Source organism: Ursus americanus, chromosome 3 (assembly GCF_024610735.1).
Source record: "Ursus americanus isolate L20-20 chromosome 3, mUrsAme1.1.p, whole genome shotgun sequence".
In the NCBI taxonomy this organism is placed as follows: domain Eukaryota; kingdom Metazoa; phylum Chordata; class Mammalia; order Carnivora; family Ursidae; genus Ursus; species Ursus americanus.
The window spans coordinates 54,542,546-54,559,928 of NC_142129.1; the positions used below are offsets into that span (position 1 = coordinate 54,542,546).

The window sequence follows — 17,383 nt, forward strand, 5'->3', positions numbered from 1 at the left end:
CAACTATTTTTTTTGTTTGTTTATGATTCTGCTTCTTATTTCCCATTTTGTTGCCACAGTAGATCTAATTTAGTAAAGTAGGATGGTGATATGCCATACCATTCCTCTTGAAATTTCTCAGAAAAGTTAAGTGGCTTACTCATCATGGTTTGTGAGTGGCAGAGAGGATTATATTGAAGTTCCTGTCATTTTTAAATCCTCTACACTAGTGTTTTTCAACTTATCAGCTGCAAACCACTGGAGGGCTGCAGCAAAAATTTTAAAGAATCCTCAAATCCTTGTGTACATATATATTTTTCTTGATCCACAAATCAAAAGATACTATGATTATCACTATCATTCAGGAGGTCTAGAAAACTGGTTGACACTTAAAAGGAGTACTCTTCTTACTAAATTTTTAAATAAATAAAAGGAAACCATGGCTCTATACTTGAGGTTTTCATATTTTGGGGTTTCACAGATCAATATCATTCATTATATGTTTCAGAGCTTAAAATTATAGTCTTTCAAACTACATGAATTTAGTTTTATGGAAAATTCACTTCATGGTTCCTCCCTTCAAAATAAGTGAAAACATTATCGTGGGCCACCACTGGTGTGAAAAAACGCATTTGGGAACCTTGCTTCTCACCTTGCAATGCAAAAGAAGGGAAGAAGAGCGCAATGGAATCTCTAAGTTATTAGGATGGGTTTTCGGAAAGGAAACATACATATGAGGATCACGTATCCTTCTCTGGGATAACTCTTACCTGGCATCACTTATTGGTGATTACAGTCATCAGCCAACAATTAGTTTCAGCTCTGAGAACTGTCACCTCAAAGATTAGTGACAGAAATGGTAGGTCACAAGTAATTCATATTCTTTCTAATTTAGAAATGATTCATCATTATGGGTTATGGAAGACAGAAGAAAAGAGCTCACATATATTTTGCCCATTCTTCTTAATCTCTTGTCTGCATGGGTTAGACAAGGAGTATAATTACCTTAGTTAGTTAAAAAAAATCAACATGGGCTAAGAAAAATTAAATGTGGCAACTATTGACAGATTAGCTGATTCATTCATTCAATAAACATTTGCACAATGTCTACTATGTGTCAGACACTGTGCAAAGGATTCAGCAATTAAAAACAAAGAACATCGGCAAAAACAATCCCTGCTATGAAAACACACAGGAAATGTACCTAATCTAGAATAACAATGAAGGGATACATGGCTTCCCAAAAGAGATAACATCTGAGCTAAGTCTAGAAAACTTAATAGGGATGAGGCAAAACACTTGTTAGTAGAGTGAACAGCATGTGCAAACATGAAGCTTCTTGACCATCTCTTCTGTCATCTCAAAAATGGCTGATCCTTGTATACATCCACCATCCTGAGATGAAACCAGAACCTGACCTGTGAGGGGTCTTTATTACCTGTCAGGAGGAATGGTTGCCCTGCCGTGTTGCCTTGTAAGATCTTTTCTTCTCGGTTAAATGAGTAACATAAACAAGGACAGGACAACAGGGATGGTCCTGCTGCCAAATATGCTCATACATGTGGCCAGGCAAAGGGCCAATGCTAATCACAGCCTCCAGCACCTGCATACCCTCAGCTGGGGGGCTCAGTTCTCAAAGAGAAATTCACATAAGGCCTGTCAGCACCTCACTGTCTGCCTCAGGACAAGGCTATCTAGGAAGGAACCTGCCTGAATGTTTCCCACATGCTACAAATCCTGCTTCTCAACATTAACATAGTTTTCTGATACTGTAGTTCCAAACTGTAGCACAAAAGAATCCTTCACAACCTGTACTAGGAGGTAGGCTGAAATTCAAACACCTCCTAGAGTTAAAAGGAGGCACCTGTGTGATGCTCAGAGACATATGTGAAGAGGAGGTTCTTCAGTTAAACAAAGGCTACCTTAAAGGCAACCTGTACAGTTGCAAATGTCCCCCATGTATAGAAGAGTCCCCATGCCTGGTTCAATGCTCTGTGGTCACCTTCCTGAATTCTGGTAATTTTTTAACATGGAAGCATTCACACATTTTCATTTTGCACTGGGATCCAAATTGTGTGGTGAGTCCTGGCTACTTTCCCCACCAAAGAGGGAAATGGGGAACCCAGTAAAGGGCCTGGAGTCCTATAAGAGCACTTGAAATGAAAGACTGGGTTATAAAACAGAGAAAAGTAATAGTAAGAGTACAATTTTATAGTTTGTAAGGAAATCTAGCATTGTTTGCTAGGCCAGAAGCCCATAATTTTAATTTCTCCAGCCATTATAAAGTTTGTTACTTGGAAACACACTGACTTTAATTTATTGGCCAAAGTCTGAAACAACCTCCTCTGTACTGATTTCTACTCTATGTCCCAAATGACAAGAGATCACTCTCATACTGTATTTTTCTTTCCCTTTACCTCGACTCACCCTTCAGTTCCTTCTCAACCACAACCTTAGTTCTTTCACCCTGTGGTGATGTTAGTATCAGTCTTTCTTGGCAAGTATCTTTTCACATCACTAGCACCTTGAATTGTATCAGGACTGGCTGCATAATTTGTAGGGTCCAGCACAAAATAAATGTGGGCCTCTTGTTCAAAACTTATAAGAATTTAAAGGCAGCAACAGTAAGAGCATTAAACCATGCACAGGGCCCTTCTACGTGTGGGACCTATGTGACTGCACAGGCTAAATGCCCATGAAGCCAGCTCTGAATCTCACTGGCCAAAACTGGGCCATGTATCCATTCCTCAACCAATCACTGTTGAGTAGGTTGACTAGTTTAGCCTTAGACTAATAACAGCTCCCCGGGAGTTGGGCATAAGTTCATCTTTCCCTGAATTGCATGGTATCTGGTGACAAGGATTCATGAGTAAAACCAGGCTTCTTCTGAGTAGAAGTGAGGAAGGCATTGTTGCTGAGTAGCCAACAACAGTACTTACTACAGTATAAGTCCATGACTAAGAAAGAGGAGGTCTTCTTCAGAAGCTCCCTTTGATGCAAGCTCTGATTACCTAGGGCCTTGAAGATCAAATCCTACCTGCTTAAATCTGCCTACTCTTGATTCCCAGGCTCCCATGCACTTCAAACCTCTCCCCTGCTACCAACCCTTTCTATAGGTACCTCCAGGGGTGAAAAGATGTGATTCCTGTCCTCCTGACGATTATCCTCTAAATAAGGAACCAAGGACTAACAGACTATAAAATACACAAAAAACCTCAAATAATAGAAAAAAATTTAAAGAAAAATGCTACTAATTAAAATCCACATGTTATTGCTGAGAATTTGTGGAAGTATTGGATTTACAAGTGCTGGGTGCAATTCTCACTAGGAGTTCAGAAGGAAATGTAATTTTAAATGGTGTAAGTGATCAGTGTTGGGTACTATGAAATGCATTTTGGAACAGAAGACTAATATTCACAATCCATAGTGGCAGAATTCTCATACAGCAAGCTGTGACAGAATGTTTTTTTTTTTTTTTTAAAGAGTCAAACAGGTTTGTTTGGCTAGAGCAGACTGCAAAACTCACTTGAAAAAGTGATTTTTTGGTAAAAGGAAAAAAGTCATGCAGTAGAAAGTCATTACTAGAAAATTAGATCTAATACAAAAGGCAACAGTACAGATTCTGAAGATACACACAAACTATGATTTTTCACACCTATGTGAAAATTGAGACCTTTGCTTCTGTTGTTCTCTTCCAAACATTCACTCTTCATCTGGCCAAAACCCTGTTCAGTCCTTCAGACCAGGCTCAGGCCCTATCACTGCCAAGAAACCTTCCTTGAGCCTTCCTCACTCTACCATCTCTCAACCCAGCTGAAAGGGACTTAAGAAAGAGAATGCTCCTTCTCCACGAGCTCAGTGCTGCTCATGGCCCTGTATTGGAAGATCTAGTTAAGTGTCTCTCACTCACTGGATTGTAACTCTTTGATGACAAAACTTTACCTTATTCTTCTTCATAACTTTTGTGCCTTGATAACTGATCGAATTATTTTCCATCAATATATCATAAGTATTCAAGAATGCTTACTGAAAGTGATATGGTCAGAATATACATAAAAATAATAACTTTTAATAATCTGTGTATAATGGCAAAAGAATGCTCAGAAAAAAATAACAATATGTATAAAAACTAGATATTTTTATACTATTGATGATCTGAAGGAGGTATTAGATTGGATGCAGATAAATATGAGAAGGCTGTCAAAGATCACTTCAAGATTCCTTTCCTTGAGATCTGGAATAACATATAATAGAGCCTCTTAATTTACTCTCAGTGGAAATGAGACAGTTGTTGTAATGACAGGATTTTGTACCCAAGCTTATGAAATCTTCTCCAGCCTCCCCTTCTTCATCTGTCAGTTCCTTTATCTTAGTCTTTTTTCAGAGGTTTTGGTCCCTAGAATTTGAATGTTTACATTTCCATTCTCTGAAAATCTTTGAAATATGGACTTTATTCCAGTTATGATATATAGTTAATAAATATTTATGGGGTACTTATGACCAGGCATGAATGAAATTAAGTGGAGATTGCGTTGAGCTCCTGTATGGCATAATTCGTAGTCACAGCACCAGATGAATGAAACATACGGAACTCCAAATACACCCATATCTACAAATTCCTTCTGAGCAAGCAAAGGCAAGGACTCAGAAAGCTAGAAGGTGGCTTCTTCAGTGGTGTTTAAAACATGCTTCTATAGGATGATAGCAAAGCTAAAGGTTTTCCTGATCCTTTTCACACATAATTTTGCCATTTGGTTTTCTCCTTCATGCTAACATTTATGTTAATTCCTGTTTGACTGCAATGTGTGTGTGTGTGTGAGTGTGTGTGTGTGTGTGTGAATGTGTTACCATCTAAAAAAGAGTAACTCTTCAAAAAGTAGTAACAATATGAAGGCACTTGATAGTAAAGTTTCTGACTACCCTGCTTTGTTTAGTTGTATTTTCTAATAGTGAGGCTTTCTCATTAACTTTTTCCTCTCTTGACAAACTTAGAACCAATAAATGATTACTGAATTACAACATCATTAGGAGAGAACTTACCCTTAGTTAAGATTAGACAATACAATCAAAATTTCTAGATTAATTTCATTGTTTTGGAGGACACTGAGTGGTAGTAATGAAAAAAATCCAAGTACTTAGAAAATACGAGAAAAACAAGATTCTAAATCTAGAGCCTCTGAGTTATCAGTGTAAGGTTAGATCGCTACATTAATAGCAAGGCAGTAACACATTTAGGTATGAATATATAAAATGTGCAAATTATAATTCTAAATATGTTTCTCATACTTGGAAAACTCAAATATGTTTTTCATGTGCTTTCATTTTCAATATAACTTTAATTAGTTGTACCTGATTAGAAATTAAAAAAAAAACTTTAAAGACATACTTTGAATTTCAATGATCTTCTGTAAAGAAACAACAGCATTCATATTCGGGGTTTGGTGGAGAATATCTTCGGCAAGCGGCTCCAGCTGCAAGAAGAGTAGATAATAATGAGCAGAATATTATGACTTTATAGTAAGTCTGACAGAAGCAAAGCGAATTGAAACAACCCCCAATTCCAAAAAAAGCTTGCTCAAAGAACTAGTAAATATTTTCATTTTGCTGATATCAGTTCTAAAAGTGTAGCCAGTTTTATTTTCTGTTTTGCAGCCATGTAATTGAATTCCAAGGGGCTTTTCTATTGGTCACAAAACTAATCTATGAAGTCCCTGAAGCAGGTGCATGTCTGTGTATTATTCATTAAAAATCTGAGTTATTTGTATAATTTTTGTAGGTTCTTCACAAACCAAATTCCATCATGTCTGTATATGCAGCTGGGCCCTGCACACAAAACCTCAGGGAAGTTGTAGTAGACAGAAAGTGGGCAGTCTATTATCGATACTTTTGCAGTGTTTTTGCATCCAACCACTTTACACTCCTGGACACTTCACAATAGAAAGCCATGAGACACAGCTGCTCTTATCCAACTGCTATTAAATAAATGGTAGAGAAAATGTTCAAATAAATGCAAAGCTAAATAACTGTGCATTTTTAAGGGGAAATAGCTGTGCATTTTCATTTAACTTCTACTGTTCTTATAACTATGCAGATGTCCATTGGAAACATGGAACAAATTCCTGTCTTGCAAATATATCATGATCTTCTGGAATTACACTGATTTTTCATGGACAAGCTTAGCAAACATTGCTTTGTGAGAAATGAAGAGGAACTTTAAATAATTTACGGAGTGTTTTGGCAGAACTACATCTAATGCTGCATCCTGGGAATACCTTGATGATGTAGCTTGGTATAGCACCAGAAACTGCATAACCAGAACACTTGCAAACAAAATAGCTGTCTAGCTATTGTGACCCAGAAATTAAGTAATAGTAACAAAGGTATTAATAAAAAAGGAGTTTTCTTAGAAAATTTAAAGTTAATAGTCTCAAATTCAAACTGATGGTCAAACTATAATATGGCATGAAAAGGAACCGATGTCACTAGACATTGAACTGAAACATAAACTCATCTATGTCTCTTCATCTGAAGAAAAAACCCTTAAAAACTCAGGAATTCCAAGTTTCCACAGCATATGTGAGTGAATCTTCCCCCCAGGGTCTCTCTGAATTGATTATTCTATACTTCAATCATGGAATCTAAAACAATAACACCTTTCTTCCAGATGCCATAGGATAACCGACTAGCTTAGGGATATTTATACATGGGTAAATTCACTAAATACAACTTTCAAGAGTGTTTTTCTTAGCTGCCAAAGAAAAACCTTTAAAACATCAAAAGGTTATTTGCAATACAGTTTAGTGAGAGAGAAAAAAGTGTCAGTGAAAAGGTTCTGTAATCTCCAATTCTTAGAATTTTTAAAAAATAATTTTAAAAAAATCTGGTATTTCAGATAGTATCTTCAAGAATATATTATCCTAGTAACACGCTCTTAACTCAGAGAAATTAATGAATCATAGGCAGAAGGTTACTTGGAAAACTTACTCCAGAATTAGATAGAGTCGAGCTACCTTGCTCATAAATACTCTTTCCTTTCACTCTGTCTCAGAGATTAGAGAAAAATTTTAATAGAAATCAGGCAGATTTTACTAATAAAACATTTTGAAACATCACTCAATGTTCAAATATCTAAGAACAAAAGAACAAGGTGATTTCAGCATATAGCTCTTCAAAAAGCTTTCCTGAGACGTTAGAGTAAAAACGCTGACAAACTGAAAGGTGCTGGCTACTGGAAAGAAAACTACAGCAAGATCATTAATGTAAAAACCTCACTTCTGAAACTCTCTTGCATTAAGATTTGTGGGCTATTTTAAGACCTGGCTTATGCAGAACGTAAATGTGATTCAGAGTGTTGAGAGTAAAAATACAAACAACCCTAAATCTACAATTTGGAATCGTCAGTTGGATATGATAAAGTTGTGTCTACTTATAAAAGCAACCCAGAGAATTAAAGCAATTACACTGATAATTTAAACCTCCCAAAACATTTCCCTGCATGTTTTAGATGAATGCCATTTAGAAGATTTAAACTTTAATAAATTGCCCCAATTTGCTTCATTTTGAGGGTATACAGACAGACAGAGATGAATTCACAAAGTTCTCAATGTAGGTTCTTTATTTTTTCTTTGGTAGCTCTGCAGAGAAGGTAATAGGTAATACTCTGAATTGGCAAGAAGGCAAATGCTATTTAGAGTCTGTTTTCATAAAATTAAAACGTTGTATAGAGGGACCACAGAATTGAGTTGTCTTTTCTAGAGTGTTTGTTGATTTAATCATTCATAATTAAAAGCACTAAAAATATCTGATTAGAGCAGCTATTTAATAAATATGTGTTGCTCATTATTAGTAATCTAATAACTACATGTAATGAAATAATATTAAGTGAATAGTCATTTTTCCTAATTTGGGGCAAAAACTAAGAATAAAAAAAAGCTGTTACATATTTAGTTTGGCTAAGATGCAGCAAAATCATTGGCTATTGAGGCTAATTAATGTTAGAGTTATTAAAAGATAAATAAGGATGTATTTTATGTAAATCAGAGTACTTTTGTATATAAAACTATAGGAAGATAAAGCAGATGCAGATGTAGGAAATTGCACACACCCATCATGCTACCTTTGTTGAGCAATTCCATCAAGTAATAATATTTATCATGGAGTAATAAGATAAACTAGATAATTTTAACAGAACCTTTGACACATGAAGTTCTCACCCAGGTTTATTAGATCTAAAGCTTAAATGTAACCATTACTTACAGAACTTTATAGAAATTTTCTGACTCAGCGACAGGGACATTTATTTTTCTACATTTTTTACACAAAGTGGCAATACCATATTGATGTAATTCATATGTTTGCTAAGTTTCACATACCATGTGACTTCTAAGTATACAGCTATTTTAAAACACCATAAAAATTGTGGCCATTATCATGTTGTAAATAAATAATTTTCATATTCTTTAGAATCAGATCATTTAAATAATCAAAAGTCATTTAAGTTGGCTAAGATGCATTTATAGACATAAGCAAGGGTATCCTTGGAGAAGCTCTTGAGTAAGAGTTTTAAAACTCACTCTGTACTCGTGAGACATGAAAATCAACTTTATTATTTTCATGATCCAGAACAGAACAGAACAGAACAAGCTAAATAGAGATTTTGCAAATAGGTACATGAGGATAGATGTATACGTTAATCAAGCTAAGGATCTACTAACTACTCTTGTTAGCTTTTTTGTTTCCCAAATATGCCAAATATTTTCACACTTTTTAAAAGACTTTATTTATTCTGTTTCTTCTAAATTCGATCTTCTCTATCATTCTTGAATTGATGAAACCTTACTAAATTATCCAAACACCAAAACAAAAATTGCCTGCTCTACGAAATCTTTTCTAAAATTCTCTTATAGAGCAAATTGCTTCCACCTCTGTGCTTCCTGTCCACACAAATATTCTTGTTTATTCTACACATTACTGTAGTAAGCCATGTCTGTCATTTTCTACTTTGTTGTGAGCCATTTAAAGGCAAAGATAGAGCCTGGGATATGGTGGGTATTTTAAAAATGTTGAATGAATGAAGGAAAGATTAATTGAAAGAAAACATGAAGGGGCTGCCTTTATCCTGCCCTCGAGAGCTAAGAGACCTAAATGGAATAGGTTCTTCTCTTGGTTGCCTGCTATAGTCAGGGCATGGTTTAGGGTGAAAGACTAGGAAGAACAACAGTGATAATTCATTTTTAAATTAATATAATTGATTTTAATTGATTTTTGAACTTTAATTTTTAAATTGAGCAACAATTTCTTTAAACTTACTTATTAATTCCAGTAATGTATATATGAATAATTTTGTATAGATTTTCTACAAACACAATTATATCATCTGTAAAAAATAATAGATTTGTTTATTCCTCTCCAATCTTTTTTATTTTTTATTCTTTTCCTACCCTATTGCACAGTCTAGGACCACTGTGCAATGTTAAAATGAAGCAGTAAAAGTGAGTCTTTGCCTTGCTTTTGATTTCAAAGAAAAATTCCCATATTTCACCCTTAAATCTGATGCATACTGTAAAATGTTTGTAGCTATCCTTTATGAAGTTAATAAAGTTTCTTTTTATCGCCAGTTTGCCAAAAGTAGTTATCATAATTGGGTGTTTAATTAATCAACTGATTTTTAAGCATCTATTGAAATGGTATATTTCTTCATCATTCTCTCAATGTGGCAAATTATAATTACTTACTTTGGAATTTTTAAAAAAGATTTTATTTACTCATTTGAGAGAGAGAGAAAGAGAGTGCACAAGCGAGAGGGGAGAGGAAGAGGGAGAAGCTGACTCCCTGTTGAGAAGGGAGCCGGACTAGGGCTGGATCCTAGGACCCAGAGATCATGACCAGAGCAAAAGGAAGTGCTTAATCATCGGAGCCATCCAGGTGCCCTTATTTTGGAATAATAATGTGTTCCTGGCTTAAATACAACTTCGTTACAGGTTTTTAAGATACTGACGAATGGCTAGTATTTTGCTTAGTGTTTTAGCTGCTATGCTTATGAGCAAAATGTTCCTATAATATTCCCTTCTTATAATGTTCTTTTAAGTTTGAGGTATCATATTACACTGGTCTCAAAAAAATCAGTTGGGAAGTGTTCTTCCCATCCTCTCCCTCCCTTTACTCTAAAACAGTATAAATTATAGAATTCACTCATGAAGCATATGGGTCTATATGAATCTAGTATTTTTTCTTGGTAAATCTGGCACTCAAGACTCAATTTTGTTAATAATTATAGTGCCACTCAAGTTCTCTGTCTTTTTGATTCAGTTTTTAGAAGGTTTTATTTTTATAAGAAATTTTCCATTTCAAATAAAATTTAAACTTTTTTTACAGAATAATTTTTCTTTAATACATTAAAATCTGTAGTAAAACCCCCTTTTTCATTTTGAGTACTGGTAATGTGTAACTTTGTTAATCAGTCTTGCTAGAGTTCTATCAATTTTGTTAATTATTTCAAAGTACTAAACTTTGACTTTAAAAAAATCATATATTATACATTTGTTTTGTATTTCATTATTTCTTCTCTTTATATTTCTTTTGCTTCATGTTTAATTTATTGCTTCCATTTTTCGACTTCTTCATTTGTATGCTTCTATCTTTAATTTTAAACTTTCTATTCTAATATACACATTTAAAAGCTTTATAATTTTGGGGGAGTTAAGATGGCGGAGGAGTAGGGAACCCCTTTTTCAGCCGGTCCCCTGAGTCGAGTTGGATAGGTACCAGACCAGCCTGAATATCCACGGAATCAGCCTGAGATGCAGGAAGATACATCTGGATCTCTACAAATGAACATCTCCAGCGCTGAGTATTGAGGTATGAAGCGGGGAGCCGTGAAACCGCGCACAGATATCAGAAGATAAATGGAAGGCGGAGGGAGCCGCCGTTTGGGCCCCGGGAAGAAGTAGCCACCTGCACAGGGGAGCAGGCGGACTCGTGGAGCGGCACCTGCGAGAGAGCAGACTGAGACCGTGAGCCGGGAACGCGCGCCACCAGACTGAAACGGAGCTCCGGTGTGCTCACTGGAACCAGACTGAGACTGGGAGTTCTGGAGCGCGTGGGGGCGGCTGGTGGCTGGTGGTGTTAGAAACACAAAGGACAGAGATGTACTGGCCCTGGAAGTGAGGGCTGGGATGCCAGGTGTGGGGCGCACATCCCGGGACGCTGCAGGGTTGAGCAGCACCAACAGAAACAGAGTTAAAGTGGCCAGAACGTCAGTGGAGAACGGTCCACGATCCCTCTGTTCTGAGACAGAGGCTAAGATTCGGCCACTGCTGCTCTGACTCTCAGAAGAGGCACAGCAAACAGCCAGGAAAAACCACCAGAGAACAAAAGCCTGGAAATACCGGCTCACAGTGTGCTCATCCCATCCCCCCTCACAGGGGACACGGCGACTCTACCCAAACAGGCCCCTCCCCCAGAAGGCAGGCTGAAAAATCAAGAAGCCCACATCCCTAAGATCCCTATGAAACAAGGGTGCACGGCCTGGGTCCTGGTCAATAATTTGGGCTCTGGACAACCCCGCAACCTCTCCTCATCAGAATGACGAGAAGGAGAAGTCCCCCCCAGCAAAGAAAAGACAATGAGTCTGTGGACTCTGCCACAGAACTAATGGTTATGGATATAACTGAATTATCAGAAATGGAATTCAGAGTAACAATGGTCAAGATGATGTGTAGACTTGAAAAAATATTAATGAAAATATTAACAAGAATATAGAATCTCTAAGGGTGGAAATGAGAGCGAATCTGGCAGAAATTAAAAATTCTGTGAGCCAAATGCAGTCAAAACTAGAGGCTCTGAAGGCCAGGGTGAATGAGGCAGAAGAATGTATCAGCAAATTGGAGGATGGGTTAGTAGAAGAGAAAGCTAAAATAGAATCTGGACTCAAAAAAATCCACGCTCAAGAATGTAGGTTACGGGAGATTACTGACTCAACGAAACGTTCCAATGTCAGAATCATTGGCATCCCCGAGGGGGTGGAGAAAAACAGAGGTCTAGAAGAGATATTTGAACAAATTGTAGCTGAAAACTTCCCTAATCTAGCAAGGGAAACAAACATTCATGTCCAAGAGGCAGAGAGGACCCCTCCCAAGCTCAACCACGACAAACCTACACCACATCACGTCATAGTGCATTTCACAAATATTAGATCCAAGGATACAGTATTGAAAGAACCCAGGGAAAAGAAATTTCTCACGTACCAAGGCAAAGGTATCAGAAGTACGTCAGACCTGTTTACACAGACCTGGAATAAGAGAAAGGGTTGGGGGGGGGCATTTTTAAAGCTCTTTCAGAGAAAAACATGCAGCCAAGCATCCTTTATCCAGCAAGGCTGTCATTCAGAATTGATGGAGAAATAAAGACATTTCAGAATCGCCAGTCATTGACCAATTTCGTAACCACGAAACCAGCCCTACAGGAGACATTAAGGGGGGTTCTATAAAGGTAAAAAGGCCCCAAGAGTGATACAGAACAGAAAGTCACAATCAATAGAAACAAAGACTTTACTGGCAACATGGCATCATTAAAATCATATCTCTCAATATTCAGTCTCAATGTAAATGGCCTAAATGCTCCCATAAACGCCACAGGGTTGCAGATTGGATAAAAAGACATGACCCAACCATTTGCTGTCTACAAGAGACTCATTTTGAACCTAAAGATACATTCAGACTGAAAGTAAAGGGATGGAATACCATCTTTCACGCCAATGGACCTCAAAAGAAAGCTGGGGTAGCAATTTTCATGTCAGACAGATTGGATTTTAAGCTAAAGACTATAGTTAGAGACACAGAAGGGCACTATATTATTCTTAAAGGATGTATCCAACAAGTGGATATGACAATTATAAATATATATGCCCCCAACGGGGGAGCAGCAAGATACATAAACCAACTCTTAACCAGAATAAAGAGACATATAGATAAAAATACGTTAATAGTAGGGGACCTCAACACACCACTATCAGAAATAGACAGAACACCCATGCAAAAAATCGACAAAGAAACAAGGGTTTTGAATGCCATACTCGACGAGTTGGACCTCATAGATATATATAGAACACTACACCCCAGAACCAAAGAATACTCATTCTATTCTAATGCCCATAGAACATTCTCAAGAATAGACCATGTTCTGGGTCACAAAACAGGTCTCAACTGATACCAAAAGACTGAAATTATTCCCTGCATATTCTCAGACCACAACACTTTAAATTGGAACTCCACCACAAGGAAAAATTTGGAGAAACTCAAACACTTGGAGACTAAAAACCTTCCTGTTCAGGAATGATTCGATAAACCAGGAAATCAAAAATCAATTTAAACAATTTATGGAGACCAATGAGAATGAAAACACAATGGTCCAAAACCTATGGGATACTGCAAAGGCAGTCCTAAGGGGGAAATACATAGCCATCCAAGCCTCACTCAAAAGAATAGAAAAATCTAAAATGCAGTTTTTATATTCTCACCTCAAGAAGCTGGAACAGCAACAGAGGGACAGGCCTAATCCACGCACGAGGAAGCAGTTGACCAAGATTAGAGCAGAAATCAATGAATTAGAAACCAGGAGTATAGTAGAGCAGATCAACAGATCTAGAAGCTGGTTCTTTGAGAGAATCAATAAAATTGACAGACCACTGGCAAGACTTATCCAAAAGAATAGAGAAAGGACCCAAATTAATAAAATTATGAATGAAAAAGGAGAGGTCACAATCAACACCAATGATACTGGAAGGATTATTAGAAGCTTTTATCAACAGCTTTATGCCAATAAATTAAGCAATCTGGAAGAGATGGAGGCCTTCCTGGAAACCTATAAACTACCAAGACTGAAACAGGAAGAAATTGATTTTTTAAAAAGGCCAATTAATTATGAAGAGATTGAGTCAGTGATAAACAACCTTCCAAAAAACAAAACTCCAGGCCTGGATGGTTTTCCTGGGGAATTCTACCAAACATTCAAAGAAGAAATAATACCTATTCTCCTAAAGCTATTTCAAAAAATAGAAACAGAAGGAAACCTACCAAACTCATTCTATGAGGCCAGTATTACCTTGATCCCCCAAACCAGGCAAAGACCCCATCAAAAAGGAGAATTACAGACCGATTTCCCTAATGAATATGGACATCAAAATCCTCAACAAGATCCAGGCTAATAGAATCCAAAGGTACATTAAAAGGATTATCCATCATGACCAAGTGGGATTCATCCCTGGGATGCAAGGGTGGTTCAACATTCGCAAATCGATCAGTGTCTTAGATTTTATCCAGAAGGGAAAAGCCAAAAATCATATGATTCTCTCAACAGATGCAGAAAAAGCATTTGACAAAATACAGCATTTTTTCCTGATTAAAACCCTTCAGAGTGTAGGGATAGAGGGTACATTCCTCAATCTCATAAAAACCATCTATGAAAAGCCTACAGCAAATATCATTCTCAATGGGGAAAAGCTGGAAGCCTTTCCCTTAAGATCAGGAACACGACAAGGATGCCCACTTTCGCCATTATTATTCAACATAGTACTAGAAGTCCTTGCAACAGCAATCAGGCAACAAAAAGGGATAAAAGGTATTCAAATCGGCAAAGAAGAAGTCAAACTGTCTCTCTTCGCAGATGACATGATACTCTATATGGAAAACCCCAAAGAATCCACTCCCAAACTATAAGAAGTTATAGAGCAACTCAGTAATGTGGCAGGATACAAAATCAATGCTCAGAAATCAGTTGCACATCTATACACGAATAATGAGACTGAAGAAAGAGAAATTAGGGAATCCATTCCATTTACAATAGCACCAAAAACCATACGTTACCTTGGAATTAACAGAGACGTAAAGGATCTATATTCCAGAAACTATAAATCACTCTTGAAAGACATTGAGGAAGACACAAAAAGATGGAAAAATATTCCATGCTCATGGATCGGAAGAATTAACATAGTTAAAATGTCCATGCTACCCAGAGCAATCTATACTTTCAATGCCATCCCGATCAAAATACCGAGGACATTTTTCAAAGAACTGGAACAAATAGTCCTTAAATTTGTATGGAACCAGAAAAGGCCCCGAATCGCCAAGGAACTGTTGAAAAGGAAAAACAAAGCTGGGGGCATCACAATGCCAGATTTTGAGCTGTACTACAAAGCTGTGATCACAAAGATAGCATGGTACTGGCACAAAAACAGACACATCGACCAATGGAACAGAATAGAGAACCCAGAAATGGACCCTCGGCTCTTTGGGCAACTAATCTTTGATAAAGCAGGAAAAAACATCTGGTGGAAAAAAGACAGTCTCTTCAATAAATGGTGCTGGTAAAACTAGACAGCTACATACAAAAGAATGAAACTTGACCACTCTCTCACACCATACACAAAGATAAACTCCAGATGGATGAAAGACCTCGATGTGAGACTGGAACCCATCAAAATGTAGAGGAGAACATAGGCACCACCCTCTACGACATCGGCCAAAGCAACCTTTTTCATGACACATCTCCAAAGGCAAGAGAAACAAAAGATAAAATGAACTTGTGGGACTTCATCAAGATAAAAAGCTTCTGCACAGCCAAGGAAACAGTCAAAAAAACCAAGAGGCAGCCCACGGAATGGGAGAATATATTTGCAAATGACACTACAGATAAAGGACTGGTATCCAAGATCTACAAAGAACTTCTCAAACTCAATACACGAGAAACAAATAAACAAATGAAAAAATGGGCAGAAGATATGAACAGACACTTTTCCAATGATGACATACAAATGGCTAACAGAGACATGAAAAAATGTTCAAAATCATTAGCCATCAGGGAAATTCAAATCAAAACCACACTAAGATACCACCTTATGCCAGTTAGAATGGCAAAAATTGACAAGGCAGGAAACAACAATTGCTGGAGAGGATGTGGAGAAAGGGGATCCCTCCTACATTGTTGGTGGGAATGCAAGTTGGTACAGCCACTTTGGAAAACAGTGTGGAGGTTCCTTAAAAAGTTAAAAATTGAGCTACCCTATGACCCAGCCATTGCACTACTGGGTATTTACCCCACAGATACAGACGTAGTGAAGAGTAGGGCCATAATCACCCAATGTTCATAGCAGCATTGTCCACAATAGCTAAATCGTGGAAGGAACCGAGATGCCCTTCAACAGATGACTGGATTAAGAAGATGTGGTCCATATATACAATGGAATATTACTCAGCTATCAGAAAGAACGATTTCTCAACATTTGCTGCAACATGGACGGCACTGGAGGAGTTAATGCTAAGTGAAATAAGTCAAGCAGAGAAAGACAATTATCATATGATTTCTCTCATCTATGGAACATAAGAACTAGGAAGATCGGTAGGGGAAGAAAGGGATAAAGAAAGGGGGGTAATCAGAAGGGGAAATGAAGCATGAGAGACTATGGACTCTGAGAAACAAACTAAGGGATTCAGAGGGGAGGGGGTGCGGGAATGGGATAGACCGGTGATGGGTATTAAGGAGGGCATGTATTGCATGGTGCACTGGGTGTTATATGCAACTAATGAATCATTGAACTTTACATCAGAAACCAGGAATGTACTGTATGGTGACTAACATAATATAATAAATAAAACATTAAAAAAATAAATAAAATAAAAGCTTTATAATTTCCCCAAATTCACCTTTATATACATGACACAAATTTTAATATTTCATATTTTCATAATCATTCAACTCAAAATATTTTCTAATTTTTATCCTGATTCCTTTGGTTCATAAGGTATTGTATTTTGAAATTTCCAAATAAATGAGATTTTCCAATTTTATTTTTCTTTCAAATTATATAACTACTTTTTTCAGTTTTGTTTTTATACTTCATTTTATATCATCGGTATCTTACTTTTATTTTATTTTATTTTATTTTACTGTAGCAAGAACACTTCACATGAGATCTAACCACTCAACAAATTTTTAAGTGTACAATACATTATTGTTGACTATAGGCATAATGTCATAGATCACTAGAGCATAATTATTCATCTTGCTCAACTGAGACTTCTTGCTCTTTGATTAGTAACTCCTCATTTCTCTCTCCCTGTAGCTCCTGACAACTACCATTCCATTTTCTAATTCTATGAATTTGATTATTCTAGTTACCTTATGTAAGCAGAATCATGTAGTATTTGTCTTTCTGCAACTGTATTATTTCACTTAGCATAATGTCTTCAAGGTTTCACATATTGCAAAATTTCTTTTCTTTTAAAGGATGAATAGTAGTCCATTGTATCTATATACCACATTTTCTTATTCATTCATCTGTCAGTGAACATTTAGCTTGTGTCCACATCTTGTCCTCGGTAAATAGTGCTGCAATGATCATGGAAATGGT

General features: G+C 36.9%; 1 protein-coding gene across 6 annotated transcripts in view; it reads right to left on the minus strand.

The window, feature by feature from the left end:
* Positions 1-17,383, minus strand: part of HDAC9 (histone deacetylase 9) — a 726,671-nt gene that overhangs the window by 46,247 nt on the left and 663,041 nt on the right. For all 6 annotated transcript variants that reach the window (XM_045793088.2, XM_087860991.1, XM_045793089.2 and 3 more), the window contains one exon: positions 5,366-5,450. In XM_045793088.2, the coding sequence (XP_045649044.2) occupies positions 5,366-5,450 (85 nt within the window). The remainder of the gene's footprint in view (positions 1-5,365; positions 5,451-17,383) is intronic.